Source organism: Moschus berezovskii, chromosome 5 (assembly GCF_049115385.1).
Source record: "Moschus berezovskii isolate FMDL1 chromosome 5, NW_MosBer_1.0, whole genome shotgun sequence".
In the NCBI taxonomy this organism is placed as follows: domain Eukaryota; kingdom Metazoa; phylum Chordata; class Mammalia; order Artiodactyla; family Moschidae; genus Moschus; species Moschus berezovskii.
Window position 1 is genome coordinate 32,305,758 of NC_142464.1, and position 21,351 is coordinate 32,327,108.

The 21,351-nt window shown below is 38.3% G+C and overlaps 1 protein-coding gene across 1 annotated transcript in view; it reads right to left on the bottom strand.

The window, feature by feature from the left end:
• The window catches only part of MTTP (microsomal triglyceride transfer protein), a 50,834-nt gene that overhangs the window by 25,699 nt on the left and 3,784 nt on the right, over positions 1-21,351 (bottom strand). The window contains exons 2-8 of the mRNA XM_055434573.2: positions 18,547-18,734; positions 17,043-17,186; positions 10,469-10,576; positions 7,922-8,038; positions 7,508-7,647; positions 5,321-5,471; positions 2,357-2,514 (exon numbers count right to left, since the gene is read on the bottom strand). Of these exons, the coding sequence (XP_055290548.2) occupies positions 2,357-2,514; positions 5,321-5,471; positions 7,508-7,647; positions 7,922-8,038; positions 10,469-10,576; positions 17,043-17,186; positions 18,547-18,734 (1,006 nt within the window). The remainder of the gene's footprint in view (positions 1-2,356; positions 2,515-5,320; positions 5,472-7,507; positions 7,648-7,921; positions 8,039-10,468; positions 10,577-17,042; positions 17,187-18,546; positions 18,735-21,351) is intronic.

Below are 21,351 nucleotides of genomic sequence, written 5' to 3' on the forward strand. Positions count from 1 at the left end.
TCCAATACTTTGGCCACCTGATGTGAAGAACTGACTTAATGGAAAAGACCTTGATGCTGGGAAAGACTGAAGGCAGGAAGAGAACGGGACAACAGAGGATGAGATGGTTGGATGGCGGATGACATCACCAACTCAATGGACATGAGTTTGAGCAAGCTCTAGTAGTTGGTGAAGGACAGGGAAGCCTGGCATGCAGCAGTCCATGGGGTCGCAAAGAGTTGGACACGACTGAGAGACTGAATTGAACTGAACCTCTTTTAGCTTTAACTTCTTCATCTGTAACATGGGGCTATAAAGAGCAGTTATTTTAGGGTTGTCAGGAGGATTAAATCACATGATCTATGTAAAACTTAGAATAGTTCTTGGCACATTGTTAATGCTCAATAAATATATGCTGTTATTAATACCATCAGTTCACTGAACATCTCTGTCAGTTTAATACTAATATTCTCCCTATACATAAGGAAACAGACTCAGAGATATCAGATCATTTGTTCAAGGTCCCATAGCTGGTAAAAATAGAGCTAGGATTGGAACTCAGTTTTTTCTGACTCTGGAATACATGGGTCTTAATTACCGTGTTTTCTAAAGTGCTTTCATGTTATACTAATGCTAAAATGCTTTAAGAAGAGGGATTTTTAAGGTCATGTAAGTTTGGAATATATTTAAGGAAACTTATATGTAATATTATCAGATTAAAGATGCTAGATATTTCTGCAATAAAGAGAACTATTTGACTTGGTTTTTCCCAGTGTTTTTCAAACTCAATTGCTCACAGGAGCCTTTCCTCTTGGCATACTTGTTAATAACCTGAAATCCATAGGATACACATAATAAAACTGGGAAATGTTACATTCCACCATCCTGACTTTCACTGTACTACAATAAACAGAAGGAATTCTCTGTATTTTATGAATGTTGAAAATGAGGCTCAGGGAGACTAAATGTAAATAACTTATTTAAAGGTTATATGATTTTGGAAGTCAGAATTTAAAACTGGGTCTTATGATTTTAGTTCATCCTAATATCTTTTCTACTATACAATGTTACATGTCTATTTCCCATGATATGATGCAATATTGAAAATATTATCAGGTAAATAACCTGATTTAGAAAAAATACATCATGCAATCATACAAATTATTGCCACCATAAGATTTTTAGCATACAAATAAGTCTAAGATTAAGTGTAATCTCTGATCTAAGTTAACAGCCAAATTTTGCACTGTTTTTGTAATTTTTTTTTGACAAAAAGATGTCACTCTAAAATATATCCTTAAGTTCTATGATTAAAACAGAGTCTGAGAATTTATAATTTTGCATATATTTAACACAGTTTAAATGTTTATTTTTGAAGGCAGTATCCAACTAACTTGTAGTCATATGGAATTCATATCAATTTTTTCATGCCCTAAGTCAATAACAGTAAAATCAAGAATAAACAATCTTCTCAAGAAAAAAGCTAGACTATCTTATTCTTGAGTAGTCAAGTCCTTTGAATTCAGTGACCACTGTTGCTGTGTGTATTGTTGTGTGTGGGAAGGGGTGTAACTTGGCCATTTTATACTTTTGACTATCTTAATGGCTAGCTTCCACTGTTTGTCAAACTAATTGAGCCATGTTCTATATCATCAATTAGGATAACCAATGTTAAACAGTTGAATTTGTAGTTGCAGATAAATTTTGTTTTACAGACCAAAACCCTTCTATTTAGAATGTGTATTTGTATTGGTATTCACAAAATAAGTTTGAGAATTGTCAACTCTCTTTATTGTGGATGTAAAATAAAGCACTCTTCCACTGAATACTCAAATGATGTACATATTTCTTTTCTCTGGATTCTTTTGGCTGTTTATCTCAATTCTCAATTTTCTCTTCAAAACAAGGCTTCGATGAGGAGCATCACTGTATCTTTAATGAAACCTCATTTTCAATAGAAAAAAATCATACTTTTTTGTTTGTTTGTATAATCAATTCTGAATTCTTTCTGAGTGTCAATTAATAGCTCTGCGAACACAATTTCATCAGAGTGTGGCAGCGCCTGCACCGTGGTATAACATCAAAGTCCTACCCTCCCCCTATCTATGTACCAATCTAGACCTGATTTACACTCAGGAACAAAATGTTCAAAACAAAATGCTCACTCTGAGTCACTGCCGAAAACTTGCATTTCTGGCCAATTTTTTCATTGAGTTACTGCACTGAGGTATAACTGTTCAATGCAAATGCAAAATAGCAAAACAACTGATTTGAAGGTGAGGTAGCTGATGAAAAAGGGATCTTACCTGCTTAATAAAAACAGCAACCCATAAACACTTTCTTATAGACAACCCCAGGAAATGTTCAGGGAACTTACAGTACTTCCTTGTTTTCTGCCTTTAGAATTTGGAGAATCTCTTCTTTCTTTGCCGTCCTAAGGTGCTTGATGAAGGCCAGGAAGCTTCTGACAGCCTCAGCCTTGGAGAGGTTGTCAGGTTGCAGGTGTTTTCTGATGGACTGCCAGTGCTCTGAGAGCTGCAAAACACGGCCGCAGGCCCAGACCACACTCATAATTCTGAATATCTGTGTTTATAAAGAATGTTATTTCCAGAAATAAATTTTTCCTTGTATCTGACAAGCAAAAGAAGCTCTTTGTATCTTACCTCAACATATCTGATTGCCCCTGCCCCTATCACGTTCCTGTGACTCTCAGAGGCAAATACAGAGGCCTGCTGACCAGTGCACAAGTCCTCCTCAAGAGGACAGTTTTTGTCGATTAGTACTTAGCTCAAATGACCTCAAGATTCTGGGCATATAGGTCATTCCACGGTTACACAAGGGGATTACATTTGAGGCCAGGCTTTGACTACCATAGTGAAATTATGTCGAATTTTCATTAACAATAGGATATTTTGGAGGGGAAAAATCATCAGAACTGCTGAAGAATTGTATCATCTTTCTTATGAACTGAAACCTTATTGAAAACCAGTTTTTATAATAATTTGATCTCCCTATTCTCTTTATTTTACGGTGTGTATAAAATACAAGTAATAGTAAAACATCTTGCTGAGATCTGAACTGTTCATTTCATATATCCATGTTAAAGCAGAGACATTACTTTGCCAACAAAGGTCCGTCTAGTCAAGGTTATGGTTTTTCCCATGGTCATGTATGGATGTGAGAGTTGGACTGTGAAGAAAGCTGATCGCCGAAGAATTGATGCTTTTGAAGTGTGGTGTTGGAGAAGACTCTTGAGAGTCCCTTGTTCCGCAAGGAGATCCAACCAGTCCATTCTAAGGGAGATCGATCCTGGGTGTTCATTGGAAGGACTGATGCTAAAGCTGAAGCTGCAATACTTTGGCCACCTCATGCGATGAGTTGACTCACTGGAAAAGACTCTGATGCTGGGAAAGGTTGGGGGCGGGAGGAGGAGGGGACGACCGAGAATGAGATGGCTGGATGGCATCACCGACTCTGTGGACATGAGTTTGAGTGAACTCCGGGAGTTGGTGATGGACAGGGAGGCCTGGCGTGCTGTGATTCATGGGGTCACGGAGAGTAGGACACAACTGAGCGACTGAACTGAACTGAATCCTCATATACACTACTGTTATGCTGCTCTGGTTTTAAAAATAGTAAATAGTTCTAATCAATAACATCTTTTGGCTTAGAAAAAGTTCAAAACCTTATTTTTCATAGTTTACCATTTCTCCCCTAATTGTAAAATAATGTGTTAAATCCCATTAGTGACCTCTCTCTTAACTCTGCATAATCTGCATGCTACCAGTTTTTAAATTATTCATTCCTTCCAATAACAGCAGATACATATTTTGCTTTCCTTCAAATCCCTTTTGGTTATCTAATCTTATGAGAATAGTCCAAAAAAATATTCCAGTTGTACTTAGCTAAAGATTCACTGGGTTATTTCTGAGGGCAGAGATCACATCAGTGTTAAGTCAGAATTTTTTTCTTTAAAGAGTTGCAATGGTGACATTATACTGACATTGAATAAGCAAATTCCAAAGACATAAACCTTTCCTATAATAATGAAGAAATAGTTCTGAGAAATCTTAGATGGCTCATATTTGACAACTATGGGGAGTGAAATTAACAGAATAAGAAAAGATCATTGGTTTCATTAGTCACCTTTCTAAATAATTTCCATCTCATATGACATTAGAAAATGACACTGGAACATTAGATAATTTATGGGGAAAAAAAAGAAACAAGGTTGAAGAACAATTATTTTTGTCTCATTTTGTTTTCCCCTTCACTCAATTTTGATATATTTGAGAAACTAATAAGGAATTAATGCCTTGTATTTTAAGCAAATTCTGGAATTAGTTCTTGATGATTCCACTTTTTTGAACACTAATAATGGCCAAGGGAAGGGCATCTTCTGGTAGCTACAAACAGAGCCTGAAGCCAAGGGTTAAGTATTAGGAAATGCTGGAACACAGAGTCATATCTGTGGGCATACATCACAACTGATTTATGCAACAAAAGAAATTATTCTTTATTAGATTGAAAATATTACACACACACAAACACATACAGATACACTCACACTTGCACACACACACACACACACACACACTTAGCCTTGGGGGTGTGCTCATTTCTGGCTGTAACAGTAGGGGAGGTTGGGGTGTGGTAAATAAGTGTTCCTGATTTAGGTGAAGAGCTTGGTATCCATTTCTAGTCCTCCTAGCAGGTCTCAGAACACTGAGCTCAGTAAAGCATTTCACCTGTGGACATATTACTGTGTGTGTACTCAGTTGTTTCAGTTGTGTCTTACTCTTTGCAACCACATGGACTTTTGTCCAGCAGGCTTCACTGTCCATGGGATTTCCCAGGCATGAATACGGGAGTGGGTTGCCATGTCTTCCTCCAGGGGATCTTCCCGACCCAGTGATCCAACTCATATCTCTTGCATCTACTGTATTTCAGGTGGATTCTTTACCCACTGAGCCACCTGGGAAGTCTGGACATGTTACTCCCAAGAGGCTGAACTTTCAGGATTCAGGCCACTGTCTATGCTCTCACTGCTCTCACTAACTTCATCAGGCCCTTATCCCCACTGCATTCTGAGGTCTGCTTTGAGGAAGCTGCCTTCAAGTCATAACATTTTTTATTTGAAATAAGTGGATGTGGTAGTCATTTGTTAATTATTATAGCATATTATTAGGCTACTGCCATTATAACTCAGTGGTGGCTGGAAGTTCTTTGTAAACTTTCCTTATAAATTAAGTGAAGCTTCCATTGGAGACAAAAGGAAAATAGAATTGTAGGCCATGATTATTCCATGATTTGGGCACACAATGCTGTGGTTCACACTTACAGAAGGGCATCCTTTGCACTTGCTCTGGAAGACCTGGCCCACAATGGGAATGGCTGTATACTTCGAATCGACTTCTTTAATGATGGCTGCAACCTGCTTTCCCGGCTTCAGTCTCAGGCCTGCTTCCGTGGTTTTTAGCTCCAGTTTCTGCCTGCATAACCAAGGAAGAGAAATACCACATCAGTGGCCTTCTTTTGAGTGAACAAGCTATTAATTGTCACTCTTTTGGCAAACAAGATACTAATGTATTCAAATTCTGTAAGGCCATGTCTTTCAAACTGAGAGATCTCTAGCAGTAACAGAAACCTCAAGATAATTGTGAAAATTTTCTGGAGCAACAATTTTATTCAAAGGTTTGAAAGTTTAAGCCTGGGATTTCAAAATATTATGACAAGAGACTACAGGAAAGAAAATTTGCCTGGATGCTGAGCAAGATATATGATTTCACCTCTTTGGGCATTAGCCCAGCTCTCTGAAAAATGATATCTTCAGGACAACCACATGTCACTTACTAAGACAATTAGGAAATCTTCTTTTCCAAAAATGGCCTCAATAATCTGATATGCTCTTTCAGTAGCTTTCCCCTCTCCCTTCAAAAGGTGGAGTCTACATCCCTCTCCTTAAACCTGGGCAGGACACTGTGACTGCCAGGACTTGTAGAGAACACTAGAAGTTTCAATATATGGCTTGTAAGGCTAAGTCCATTTATGTTACAGAAGACTCTTGAGAGTCTCTTGGTTTGCAAGATCAAATCAATCAATCTTAAGAGAAATCAACCCGGAATACTCATTGGAAAGATAGATGCTGAAGCTGAAACTCCAGTATTTTGGTTATCTGATGTGAACAGCTGACTCATTGCTAAAGTCCCTGATGCTGCAAAAGATTGAGGGCAGAAGGAAAAGGGCATCAGAGGATGAGATGGCTGGATGGTATCACTGATGCAATGGACATGAACTTGGGCAAACTTTGGGAGACGGTGAGAGACAGAGAGGCCTGGCATACTACAGTCAATGGTGTCGCAAAGAGTCAGACACGACCGGGTGGCTGAACAACAATAAGTCACAAAAGGGAATTCAGCTTTCATCTGGCATGCTAGCAGCACATACCTTCTTACCATGTAAAAGTCTGGCTACTGAAGCTACCATGTTGAGAGACCACATGGAGATAAAGAGAGATGCATGAGGAGCCTAAGTAGTGTGAATCTCCCAGCCCAGCAGCCTGTGAACCACCTCTGCAACTGCACAACACACACCAAGCAAGGCATGCCTAGCAGAATCAAGGCAAGAGTCACGATTATGAGAGAAAATAATAAAGTGATTGCTGTTTTTATACTACTAAGTTTGGAGTGGTGTGTTATAGACCAATGGAATCCTGATAAACCTAAATTTAATTTTATATGAAAACAAGACGGATGTAGTACAAAGTAGAACGCAAGGTTCTAATCCAGAGAAGACTTCAATAAAATTTCAAGCATTTATGGCTTGAGGCATTTCTACCAAGATTTTGCAACCATTTACCTCTGACATTAGGGGTTACTTCAGAAGAAATATTTAAGAAATAATTGTAGAAGATATAACTTACATTTAATGCTAGGATGTGTTATTCTAAATTAAAATCTGAAAATAAGATGTACTCTTAGATTTGAGATTCTAGTCCTTTAGCCTGTGAGAACTAGTCTGAGAAATTTCTGAGAGAAATTTTCTCAAATTGAAATAACAGTCTTGAATATGTAAGTACTATAAATCACAGCAAAAATTCTGTCATATCACTTTACAATGGAACATTTTTGTGTTTATTAACAACAATGACAAAAAAATAATCTTGAGGAGAGAACACACAAATGCCATTTTTTAATCTAAACATTAAAAGCATTTGATAGAGAAATCAGAAAATAAATAAGAGTGACTTAAAGTGTTTGTCTTTTTAAAATTTAAATTCTATTCAATAAACAATTTATTTTTAATGAAGTCCTATTTTAAAACATTATTTATTTAATGCCACATATTATTATAGATAATATGAAAAATAAAGATGAACAAGACATAATCATTGTTTTAAAGGAGCTCACAGTCAAAATGAGGAAGCAATAAATATATTAATTCATGTGCATGTATGTATATGCATATATATTTTTTAATGTTAATAATATATTAAAGAATAGTAAAGAAAATTTAAGCATTATCTTACCTTGATACTATTTTGCCTGCTATTGACCGTAGAAAATTCAGCCTCAAAGCATGTATCTCTTCTGAGAGCACAGCTACAACAAAGCTGTCTTCTACCTTATAGGTAGTGACAGATGTGGCTTTCGAAGTGACACCCAAAACCTAAATAAATAAATGTGGTTGTAACAAGCAATCAGCTTTTTATCTTTGAATCAAGTCAAATAGCAAATTATCTCTTCGTCTTCACAAGAACGCCTCCTTCATATTCCTTCAACACACAAACCTACAGTATATTAAAATAAATCCATTCATTTGATATAATACTATAAACTAAAAATGACAAGTGTTCCCAAATTATATTGCTGTCACCTATTATTTCTGAATCGTCTCTACAAAAAGAACTTGGTTGCCTCAAAGAAAGTGATAGCGAACACACCTGATGTGGGGTCGTAAATCCAGCCCTCTCTATTTTGCATGAATCCAAAGCCTTAATTTTGGTCACTTTGTCTTGATGAGCCTGGTAGGTCACTTTACAATCTCCAGAGATGTCTACCTAAAAAGAATAGCCAAAATACAATGTTTCAGATGGGATTCTCACATGAAACATTTGAATTCCAGTGGCAAGTAGCTTAAAAATTGGGGTTCTAATACATCATGCAGGACTCCTTTCTCTGACAAGATAGGAAGACAGAAGGATTCAGTGTTTCCTGCAGCATGTGGATGCCTTTAAATCCTCTTTGAGTCTTTAAGCACATTCGTATTGCGCCAAGAATAATAAATAATTTCCTACTTCTCTCTAATGTCTAATAGGAATTGGATAAATGGCCACAGTTCAGTTCAGTTGCTAAGTCATGTTCGACTCTGCAACCGCATGGACTGCAGCATGCCAGGCTTCCCTATCCATCACCAATTCCTGGAGCTTACTCAGACTCATTTCCATTGAGTCAGTGATGCCATCCAACCATCTCATCCTCTGGCGTCCCCTTTGCCTTCCGCCTTCAATCTTTACCAGTGTCAGGGTCTTTTCAAATGAGTCAGTTCTTCGCATCAGGCCAAAGTATTGCAGTTTCAGGATCAGCATCAGTCCTTCCAATGAACAGCCAGGACTGATTTCCTCTAGGATGGACTGGTTGGATCTCCTTGCTGTCCAAGGGACTCTCAAGAGTCTTCTCCAACACCACAGTTCAAAAGCATCAATTCTTCGACGCTAAGCTTTCTTTATAGCCCAACTCTCACATTCATATATGACTACTGGAAAGATCATAGCTTTGACTAGACAGAACTTGTTGGCAAAGCAATGTCTCTGCTTTTTAATACGCTGTCTAGATTGATCATAACTTTTCTTCCAAGGAGCAAGCGTCTTTTAATTTCACGGCTGCAGTCACCATCTGCAGTGATTTTGGAACCCAAAAAGAATGACCTAGTCATAATCAAAATCTCTCAAATGGGTAACTATGGGGTGAGGGGAGTTGATTTTTAATACTATGTGTAGGCTATGTGTGTCTGTGTGTGTACATGCAAACACACACATGCTTTGATGAGTTAAGTCCTTTAAAACCTGTGGCATTAATTCAGCTCACCATAAGGCACATCAATAATCTGAATGTAGGCAAATACATCTCAATACTGACTCTGTATAGCTTCTCTGAGGGGTCTCTTTGGCCGCTACAAGCCAGTCTTTCTACCCTCAGTCTTTCCAGCAAGCTAACCAGCATTCTCTTGGCCCAGTCTTGCCATCAGATTTTCTTACTAGCTTATGAACTGGCTGAATTCAGACAAGAAAACTTGGACTCAGCTCTGTTTTAGATATAATACTTGGGGAGCCACTATACTTCTGTCGTTTAACCTTTGTTTTCATCTATTAAATGGAAGGGTTCATACAGACTAGTGGTTTCTCAAATTGACTGGACCTACATTAGCTGAGAAAACTATTAAATACAGATGCTAATATACTGAACCAGAATCTCAGAGGTGACTCCAGGGAATCTTTATTTTTATAACCTCCCTATGGCATAGGGATGCACAGTGAGGTCACTGGAATGTTCTCCAAGGTTTTATGGGTCTCTATCATTCAGCCATGAAATTGAAAGACACTTGCTCCTTGAAAGAAAAGTTATGACCAATCTAGACAGCATATTAAAAAGCAGAGACATTACTTTGTTAACAAATGTCTGTCTACTCAAAGTTAAGGCTTTTCCAGTAATCATGTATGGATGTGAGAGTTGGACTATAATGGAAACTGAGTGCTGAGTAATTGATGCTTTTGAAGTGTGGTGTTGGAGAAGAGTCCCTTGTCTTCAGAGTCCCTTGGACAGCAAGGAGATCCAATCAGTCAATCCTAAAGGAAATCAGTCCTGAATATTCATTGGAAGGACTGATGCTGACGCTGAAACTGCAATACTTTGGCCACCTGATGAGAAGAACTGACCATTTGAAAAGACCCTGATGATGGGAAAGATTGAAGGTGGGAGGAGAAGGGGCGTCAGAGGATGAGATGGTTGGATGGCATCACCAAATCAATGGAAATGAGTTTGAATAAGCTCAAGGAGTTGGTGATGGACAGGGAAGCCTGGTGTGCTGCAGTCCATGGGGTCACAAAGAGTCAGACATGACTGAGTGACTGAACTGAACTGAACAGATCATTCAGTCATTCTGTAGGTCTCCTTAGTATCAGTTCAGTTCAGTTGCGTCGCTCAGTCCTGTCTGACTCTTTGCGACCCCATGAATCACAGCAGCCAGGCCTCCTGTCCTTAGTGTAACTGATTCTAATTTCCTTTCCCCTGTATTCAAATACAAATTGGGGTAAAGGACGAGTTGTTTCATATGTAAATGAGACAGCTCCCCAACTCACCTTTTCTAATCATTACCATAGAAGTAAATTTTTTTTTTTTTACTGAATTTCTCCAAATAGAACCCATATAAACAATTTTAATAACTATATTAACAAATAAGATTCTAGATGCTTAATAATAATACTAAGTACCTCACTGGTAGTTCCAGAGCTTAACTGCATTTGAAATAGGCTAGCCAGGCCTCTCTTGAGATTTTCTATGGCTGCTGGTTCATTTTGATATGAGTAGAACTCTTTGATCTAGGTGAAAAAAGAACAAACATAAACAGAGCAGAAATGGATCATTTACGAGACTTGGTTAAATAAATAGCAGGAAAGGTTAGATTCTCACCCCTATCAATCCTGGGAGAAAGAGATCTGTTAGTTCAAAGCTGGGACTTTTTGTATGTGAAAAGAAGCCATTTACATTTCAAAAAGCTAGACCACCAAAATATGACATTTCAGGAAGCTGATAATGAAGGCTTTGGCTATGATGGAAATAACATAGAAAAGGAAAAAGAGCACTGATACAGGATGGGGTTTCTGTGAAAACAAGGACTGCCCAAGAAAGAGAAATCAGGAACATTCTCTTCAAGCATGTCAACATATTCCCTACCTGTAATTCTGCTTGGAACAAAAATTAACCAATGTTTGGAATTCCCTGGTGGTCCAGTGGTTAAGAGCCTACCTGCCAACCCATCCCCCTGGGTTTGATTCCTGGTCCAAGAAGATCCCACATGCCACAGAATAACGAAGCTGGAGTGCCACAACTACTGAGCTCACATGCTACAACTATCGAAACCTATGTGCTTAAAGCCCACGCTCTGCAACAAGAGAAGCCACCACAATGAGGAACCTCCACCTCAAGGAAGAGTAGCCCCTGCAACTGGAGAATTCCTGCTCAGAGCAGCAAAGACAAAAATCAAGTCTTCATCACAGTCAAAAATATATAAATACAATTTTATAAAAACTAATCAGGCTTCAAAGTAACATCACAGAAATAGATTCTTGTAGAGAATGGCAATCACCATGCATGAGAATCCTGAGACAGCTCGGCCTCTAAGGGCCATGATGAGGGCCCACACGTGGCCAAAATGCCCATGGACAAAATTCCACAAGACTGATGTTCTTTGGCCCTCCACAGCATTCCTGTTGGCCTTGGGTATGAGGAGACACAGAAGGTTGGAAGATTTGAGGTTTAGGGTGCTAACACTGCATGGCCTGCCACAGGCACTGCTTTGAGTTTCTCTTCAGAAATCAGGAAAAAGGCTAGAATGAGAAGGGGACTGTGATTTGGCTGCAATAGTAAATGGCTTAGCTTTGTTTCATCTTTGACATTTACAGGCACAGAGATGATAACTATGTCTCATACCATTTTGACCATTTAGCTCATGTTTAAGAAACAAGGATAAAAATACAAAGAATTTTCTGGAAAGCAGGCTGTCATTTTTTACCCTGTATTGACTTCAAACACATCACATGATTTAGAAATGGAGAGGATGGATATAGCTTCCCTATAAAAATTCCCAAGGTTTATGGTAATTATAGATGCATGTCTACCAGAAATATCCTGAATTCCTTCCTATTTCTCTTTAAAACCAACCATGACTTCTCAAGTAAAACTGAAAGCTCAGTCATTATGCAATAAATTCAATTAATAGCAATCTGAACAATTTAGTGTACATGAAAACTCCCTCATACCTTAGATGAAAATACTTTGCCTGATAATTCAAACAAGTCCCTCAAATTTTCTATTTTTATTTTCTACATATATTCTGCCTAGGGACAGATTTACCGGGTACTTTATCTGGCAATCAATTTTAGTCATTACAGTGGATGAACCTATAAATGTTGGGATTGTGTTTGTCCAGGTTAAAAGGGAACTGGAATAGTGACCTCAACGTCTGGAAATCCACAGTATCACATTCTCAAACAAATCACTGACAATTTCTCAGAGCCAAGGTTGAGTTTCTGATGTTCTGTTTTGTAAACTAGGTCTTCTTAACCTTTGAATTAGAGTGTAACTTTCCTTGCAAATATTTGGGAGAACTTAATCTCCAAATATCAGGACTATTAAAGGATCCTAACTGGATTTCTTGAGCCCATACACAGTCAGAAGGGCTCACTGTTAGCAATATGCACTTGCCTATGGTCTGGGACATTTTTGGCCTGAGCCTTAAATACCTCAGAAAGTGAGAGGATCCATTAAATAGGAAAAATACTTGTACTACCATCAGATCAGTACTGTCACTTTGTTTCCAAGCTATAAACTGTGACTGAATTGCTTATAAAGTTTTACCTAAAATTTCAGAAACCCAGTTGACAGATTTAATCTTCATATATAAGGTTAAATACTCTCCTCCTACTCCTTCTGATCTTGACTGCTATATCCCTAAGAGAACGGTGTTACAGACCTGGCAGGGTGAACAACACAAAGTGTGAGACAGAAAATTCTTTTTCATTCCTCCTATTAGTTTTTATTGTCTCCATAGAACTAGAAAAGTAGACAAGTCTCTTTTTCCTTTTGTATGCCTGCTAACCTTTGGGGCCTAAATTCCCTCCCTTTAGTTGCAGACCACTGAGACCCAGAGGGAAGACAGCACTTGTGTCCATACTAGCTAAATGTCAAAACTGTTAGAATAAAGTGGACTTTTGGTAATTAAGAAAATAATAAAGTCAGAACTTTGAAGTTTAATCCATGTGGCTGACACAATCTTAAATTCATTATTTCACAACGGGAACTGAGTAAGTTTTATTATATTCAGGCCATAAATCTGATTGCTTCATTCAGTTCTGAAATGAGCTCTGAATATCCAAGAGCACAGGACTCTTATCTAAATTCACAGTCCCTGAGTCTTCCAAAGAGTGGCATAGCCTAGTCACAAAGTAAGCCGTCAACCCAAGGAAACTAAACACAGAGGGTTAAGTTGTGACGAAGGAGATGCAGTGCTTCTTCTGGCCAAATTTTGAGGGCCAATTTTCCCTAGAAATCTGTAGGGATTATTCATATTTTTTAAAGAAAAAAACGCTTTTATACATTCCTTCAATTTACACATTCATTATGAAAAAGAGAAAGCAAAACTTCATTAGCTGGCCAAAGAGCAAAACTAAACAAAAAGGATCACAGTCAACAGAGATTAGTCACTTTCTTTGGTCTACTTAGCTGAAGTTATGTATGTCTCTTTCATATGTACCTAAGAAAGAGCATAGCTAGGAAATGGTACCTTGTAAAACAGACAAGTGAAGAAATACACAAAGACTTAGGAGGCTTTCAAGGTGTCCCTTTTCTTTTGGAGGGTGGGTGTAGGTACAGGAACCACACTGCCAGATTCAGAGAGAAAATCAATGCCTAGGGACAACAAAATTAAAGGGCAGACTCAGCAAGCAACATGATTAATTCAATCAATACTGAGTGAAAACCAGAAATAGAAATCTGGTAATATTCCAGTTAATTGGATTGCATTTCAGGCCAAAAAAGAATCCATGTGGTAACGAGACATCTTTTGCATGTTAGTCTTAAGTAGAAAACTGTCATATTTCCAACTTAATTTGTAAATAAATTAGAGTCATACCCAAACATTTAAGTAGGGGGAGATGAAAAAAACATATGTGCAATAAACATGCATCTATGTATTTTCATGGGATATCTTTTACAATGTAAATTTGGACTCTGAGAAGACAAAAATACATACTAGTGAGAAACACTGAGATCACAGAAATTTCAGGGAGTAAAACTTGAGTCTGGGATAGAAAATACTCTCTGAGGAAATTACCAATCAGCAGTACAGACTTTCCTTTCATAATTTCTCCCATTGTAAGATTATGTGATCTCATTCTCTGTCGTCCCCTGCTCCTCCCAACCCCAACCTTTCCCAGCATCAGAGTCTTTTCCAGTGAGTCAACTCGCGTCACATGAGGTGGCCAAAGTATTGGAGGTTCAGCTTTAGCATCAGTCCTTCCAATGAACACCCAGGATTGATCTCCTTTAGAATGGACTGGTTGGATCTCCTTGCAGTACAAGGGACACGACTGAGCGACTGAACTGAACAGAACTGAACTGAAGATTATGTGATAGTTAAAATAATGATATTTCTGACAGTGAAGTGGCTAAAAATTCCACATGGCTTCTTTATCTCCAGGGTCATGTTTTTTCCAACAAGTACTTTATCATATAAATGAAAGATACCACAATGTACTTTAACTTGTGACTACAGTAAATCATCTCAAGAAACAGCTCCTGCAGAAACGACACGTTGGGGTCACTGAAATAATGATGTGGCAGCTCCATCCCAGCCTTTGTACAGGGAGGGCACTGAGTCCTTTTGTATGTGTAACCAAAGACTTTGTACTCAACTGCCACCCACAGGGCTATAAAATGATTGGTTGTGGTTTAGCCAAAGTATTGGAGCTTCAGCTTCAGCATCCTTTCAATGAAAGGAGGATTTCCTTTCAATGAAAGGAAAGGTTGATTTCCTTTAGCACTGACTGGTTTGGGCTTCCCTGGTGGCTCAGATGGTAAAGAATCACCTGCAAAGTGGGAGACTTGGGTTCGATCTCTGGGTTGAGAAGAATGCCTTGAGAAGGGAATGGCTACCCACTCCAGGATTCTTGCCTGGAGAATTCCATTGACAGAGGAGCCTGGTGGGCTACAGTCCATGGGGTCACAAAGAATTGGACACAACTGAGTGACTAACATTTCACACTTAGATTATAAATGCAGTTAATAAGTTATGGCTCAAGCATGTTGCCACAATGGAATGCCAAAGAAAAAAATAACAGTATTTCCTGTTGTTTACAAAGTTGGGCCATATGAAAATCAACTGAGTTAATTGATACAGTGAAGAATGACAAGAAGACTACAAAGCAACCAGAGACATTTGGTTTTCCCCCCCAAATACTTTTCAGCTAGAAAAGACAGTAAAAACATAGAAGTTTCAACACAGACCCTCTCCTTTAAATCCCAGCTCCACCACTTGTTAATTGTGTGACCCTAGGCAAGTTTCTTTCCTTCTCTTAACTTTGATTTCCTCATCTATTACAAGACGATGAAAAAGCAGCACCTGCTTCCCAGGGCTGTTATGGAGAAAAAAGAGAGAATTCATGTAATACCTTCGGTCAGTGCAGGTATTAAGCGTTAAGTATGTTTTAGCTAAATTGTATCTGACTCTTTTGTGACCCCATGGACTGTAGCCTGTCAGGCTCTTCTGTCCATGAAATTACCCAGGCAAGAATACTGGAATGGGTTGCCATGCCCTCCTCCAGGGGATCTTCCCGACACAGGGATCGAACCCACATCTCTTATGTCTCCTGCATTGACAGGCAGGTTCTTTACCACTAGCAATACTTGGGTAGGCTCAAGGGAGCATAGGGTTTCGGAAAGGCTTCCAGGACACCGGATCAGTCAGTGTAAGACTTGGTTCTGACTGCTTTGCGGAGGAAGAGAGTAGAAGGGCTGGAATATAAAGAGGAAGAACAATTTTCTTCACCAAAACCTATCATCTAGCAATGAACACAGACCAAAAGGAAAGTGATAAGGGCTATGAGTGAGCTATAATGTGCTAAGAAGGTTCTAAAGAGGGATAGTTATTTCCAGCTGGTTAAAAGGGTGTGAACGTTACCAAAAAAAAGGCCTGTAAGCAAAGCTTGAAGTATAATAAGTATTAATATTTTCACAAGTAGAGAAGAGAGAGAAGCATTCCTGAAATGGTGATTCATATTTGGTTGTAAGAGAGTGATGATACAATAATCCTTCTTGAACATCCCTTTTTAGTACTTTACTAAAAATGAGCAACAGGAATAGCAACATATTACATGTCTTAAACTTGTATTTTAAAGTATTTGTTTTCATTTTTAGTTTGAATCGGAAATTTTTGATCTAGAGAAATTTTAGAGATTTGAAGTTTTAATGATCCCTTTCTGTTTCTCTACATTAATTCCTGAAAGTAAGCTTTCATTTTTACTAATATAGTATGTTTTAACATGTCAGTATAACGTCTATACTCTTCATAAACCCATATATTTAATGCCTGAAAATTCACAGATCACAATTGTGTTTCAATTCCAAACATACTAAGACAATTTTAAGAGATGAGACTTAAATTGTAAGTAATCACATTTACAGAATTTTCAGAGCAAATTTCCAACATATAGTGCTCATTCACTACTTTAATATATAAAATGCTTTTCAAAGTCATAACTTTAAAATAATCTCTAATTTTTTTAAAAAATCAACTCTATCTCAGTAATGTCGTGTCCCTTCAAAAGCTTCAGTTTTGTACTTGAGCCAGTTATTGATACTCTTATGACAAATGTATATCACTTATCTAATTTAGATCATTTCATTCTTAAAATTTGCCTACTTTCCTGAATTTATCCATTCATCTATGATGACCTATTGTGTTACAGTAGCTTTTTAATCCTTTCTAATTTAATAAGGAACGTACCTTTTAATACTGCCTCTCATCAATAAACAAATACTTGATTCTACTATAAAGATTTTTCATAAAAATAGGGAACATAAATGGCTAGGTAATATAAGTGAATCCAATGCCTTGATTTACTTCTGAAACATTTAATTTGTGGCTTCTATTTATTAGTTCTTTTTAAAAAGAAACTCCATTTTTCACAAAAATAGTGACACCATGATCACCTAAAATAATATCTACCTAACGAAGAAAAATATGAAGTTGGGGAAAAAAAGAGGTGGAACTCCAAAAATCTCTTTTACCTTTCCATGAATTAGATGAAGGAGCACAGGTCTTTGCATTGCTTCCAAGTTTTCCTTTCTTATGATTTGAGATGACTTTTTTCCTTTGAAAATGCTCTTCTCTCCTCTGCGTTGATTCACATTTTCAACATTTACATCTTTCATCTGGAATCACGGAAAGAAAACTATTAGAAAAACTTCCTATACCTGTTTCCATCAGAGTTTCCTAGAAAATAAAATGGTAAAGCAATAAACAGGGTTGGCCATAATTTCTTCTGTCATTCAATACATGATTCATAGTACCTAGCCATCATCTTTAAAAGAAAGGAGAAGGTATTCAAAAATTAGATTTTTGAATTAGGCAAAAATACTGACATTAAAGGAATCTGTGACTTCAGGTTGATAGTAACTGTGACTGGAATACGGCTCTTTAACGTCGTTTTCACTCTCTTCATTTGTTTTGAACTGTTGCTGTCTGCCTGCTCTCTTCACTTTCTGCACCATTTGTTTGAAAGGTATCCTGCCCCATTGTACCTCATCTATACATACAAAATTAAGGATTAACAATCTGATTACTGAACAAAGAGGTACAGGATGTTTTCTGCAGAATCCTGTTCTCCTGAGAAATGGGGAGGTGGATGATAACGTTTTGATCCAACTTGGAAAACACACGCAGCTATTAGAGACAACCAAAGAAGCAAAGATCGCTTGATAAATGTATTGCAACGATGCCTCATTATAAAGTATATTACCAACTACTTACCAGTTACAATGAGGAAAGTTTTGGTCCTAGTGCCTGTTTCACACTGACATGTAGGAGAACTGACTTTACTAAAGAAATCTATTGCTTTTAGGTCCTTGAAAAGCAAATGTGGAATCATATATTAAAGTTGGAAGAGGCCCCAAAGGCCACTACTTTGACCTTCTTTGTCAACACATAAATCTGAAGCATCATAACTGACCAAACACTGCCATTCAGGGAGGCGCCTGGTTCTTCCTCAGGAAGAATGCAGAACAGGTTACCCCCTCATTGGTGATTCCACCTGTCAGATCAAGAAACTCAGGAGAGCTAGAAGGTCACAATTTACCTCCTCCTTCACTTAGAGTGGTCTCAGTTGCTTTTCATAGGACATGGATTCTACACTCCTTACATGCAGAACATTTCAAATGGATTCTAGTTTATTGTACCTATTAACGTGACATATTAACAGCCTGGCATGCTGCAGTCCATGGGATCACAGTCGGACACAACTGAGCTACTGAACAACAAAATATGACATATAGAACTGAACATAATACTTCAGTTACCAGTAGACACCTTCATTTGCCTGCTTCGATAATTTGGAAAGATCAGATAATTTTTGACTAGCAAAAACTTCTAAACTGTATATCTACTTATTTTAGTGATGGATAACATTCAATGAACATATGACCAACAGCACCAAACAAGTGCTATTGAATGGTACACTTCTCAAAGACTTTGTTAACATCTAATCTTTGCATCTCTCTGATAGAAAATACCCACTGTAATTTGGATCAGTTGGTTATCATCACCATCAGGACTCCTCCACAGTAAGACGACATCCACATTGGATGAAATTCGGTAGCCCACACTGTCTTGGAGGTTTCCTTTGCCCCGATCGAGAAAAACTTCAGTGGAGTATGTGAGTTTGTATAGTCGGTCATTACTTAACGAGAGACCAGTTGTGTGACCTGTAAAAAGACAGTGATACAAGTCAAGTCTTAGCTGTAAGGCACCCAGCAGGCTAGGGACTATGCTATCTTGCCATCAATGCATTCCTTCTCCAGCACAGTGGTCCCCAGTGGGAGCTTACATTTGCTAATGGGAGTAAATCTTTGCTAAGTGAAACATGGTTCTGCTTCTTCATCTGCTGAAATTATTGGTTGAACAACAACAAAAACAACAACTAACAAAGAAATAAGCTTCCATTTCAGAAAACTTAGTTTGTATATTTAAATAATAATCAGATTATCTAAATGTTGCCTTGGTTGAACTATAGAAAATTTTTAAAATAAATATCATTGTATTAACTTATATGTATATTATTTCTTCCCCTCTCCCTGACCAGCTTTGTTAAAATCAAATAATAAAATTTGATTTCAAGTAGAAGTTCAGTCAGAGATTGCTTGATAATTTTCAATTAACATATTTAAAATACAACAGGTCAAAGCCAAAGTAAGTTTAGCAGTTAGGTGGTAGTCTCTTACATTGGATATTTTTAACAATGAAAAAATATCCCTCTAAGGTAGTTTATCCTATTAATTAAATTAGCAAACTTTCAGTATGAAAGTACATTTCAAGGCAACACATATGTAAATTTAAATTAGCTGTTCCTGAATAAAATTATGTTTTCCTACATAAAATCCACCACAGGTTTTAATTTGGAAGGGATAATTTAATGTTTAATGTCAAATAGTATACAAGTCAGCATCATAACCAAAAAAAAAGATATATGGAGGAGTTCATACACTTTCCAGTCAGTATATCTTAACCCAAAAGTGAAATGAAGTGAAGTCGCTCAGCCATGTCCGACTCTTTGCGACCCCGTGGACTGTAGCCTACCAGGCTCCTCAGTCCACGGAATTCTCCAGGCAAGAATACTGGAGTGGGTTCCCATTTTCTTCTCCAGGGGATCTTCCCGACCCAGGGATCAAACCTGGGTCTCCTGCATTACAGGCAGCCGCTTTACCATCTGAGCCACCAGGGAAGCCCTGTCTTAACCCAAAGAAAACATAAAAGAGTAGCATCCAGTCTTTCCCAAAGATGAACTGAAGTTTATAGTCATACAAAGTCTTTTGATATATCTTCTATTCATAGCTTTCAGGAGAGAGTAAAAAAAGATTTCAGTATGCATTTTTCCTCAGGGCTAACAGGGCAGAATTGCCTAGTTAACTATGCCAGGCAACCATGTCTTTTTTTCCCCTACAGGAAATATGCATATGGGGACAGAAAAGGAGGCTGAGATGACTAGGAGAGAAGTGAGGCAGCTGAGAAAGGAAATAAAGTTACTTGAAAAGTCAAAAATTCAGAAAACCTCCTTACTATCTGTTCTAAGTGTTTCATACGAATTAACTTACTTAATCCTCACAAAAATCTAATGGGGTAGGTACTATTATTAGCCTGATTTTATAGATGAGGAAATCAAGAGACACAGAGATTATCAATTTACCCAAGATCACTCAGGAAGTTAGTGGTGAAGCCTCTAACACCTGTCTGCATCCAGAGACCATGTTCTTACCTACACTATACACATATAAAGCTTTAGGTTGACCTCTTCCATTCCTGGGGAGTGAGCTAGGAATTCATTCATTCATTCGTTCAACAAGGATGTACTGAGCACCTATTGGGAAGTCAGCACTTTTCTAGGTTCTGGGCTATACCAGTTAACAAACAGACAACATGTCTACCTCTGTGGCATTTACATTTAAATGAGGGGGGATGGGCAATAAGAAAGCAAGTACATAAGTAAATTATAAAGACTATTAGAAGTACTAATGAAGAAAAATGAAACAGGAAAGGAAACGGGGATGCTGAGGGGAAAATCTTTATTGAGAAGGTAGTATTCTGGGCAAGGACTTTAGGCCAGTCACTTGGATATCTGCAGAGAGGGCACACCCCATCCCTCCTTCCTCCCATTTCTCACCACCACACCCCCCTCCATCCCTCCACAGAAGGGAGGACAAGTTCAAAGACCCCAAGAAGAGTCCCCGGAGGGTAATGGAGGAACAACAGAGAGGCCAAAGACTCTGGGATTGGGTAAAAGACAAAGCTGAAAGAGATGAGGTCAAATAGGCACCCATGAGTGGCTGGGAGGTGGTGGGTGAGGGGGGAGGTATTTGCATAGGCTTAGAATTCGACTCGGAGAAGGCGATGGCAACCCACTCCAGTACTCTTGCCTGGAAAATTCCACAGGCGGAGGAGCCTGGTGGGCTGCAGTCCATGGGGTCGCACAGAGTCAGACACGATTGAAGCGACTTAGCAGCAGCAGCAGAATTCGACTGAGTGAGATGAAAAACTATTGAAAAATTTTGGATGGTGAAGTTACATGATATGACAAAACTTCAGTGAAAGGGGATGAGGATTTTAACAGGAAAATTTTTAACAGAAAAGTCAGACGGAAGTAATGGAGTCGGTACCCAAATGCATACATGAAAACAGGCTGTGTCCAAACACCAAGTCAGGCAGAACCTCAGGTATGAGATAAGGAAGGCAGATAAAGGCAGGAACAACCTTGAAGGAGACAAAGTCTCTGAGTCCCTCTATCCTCCCTAAACTGGGGATACTGCTGCAGGTTCAAACACCGGCTCT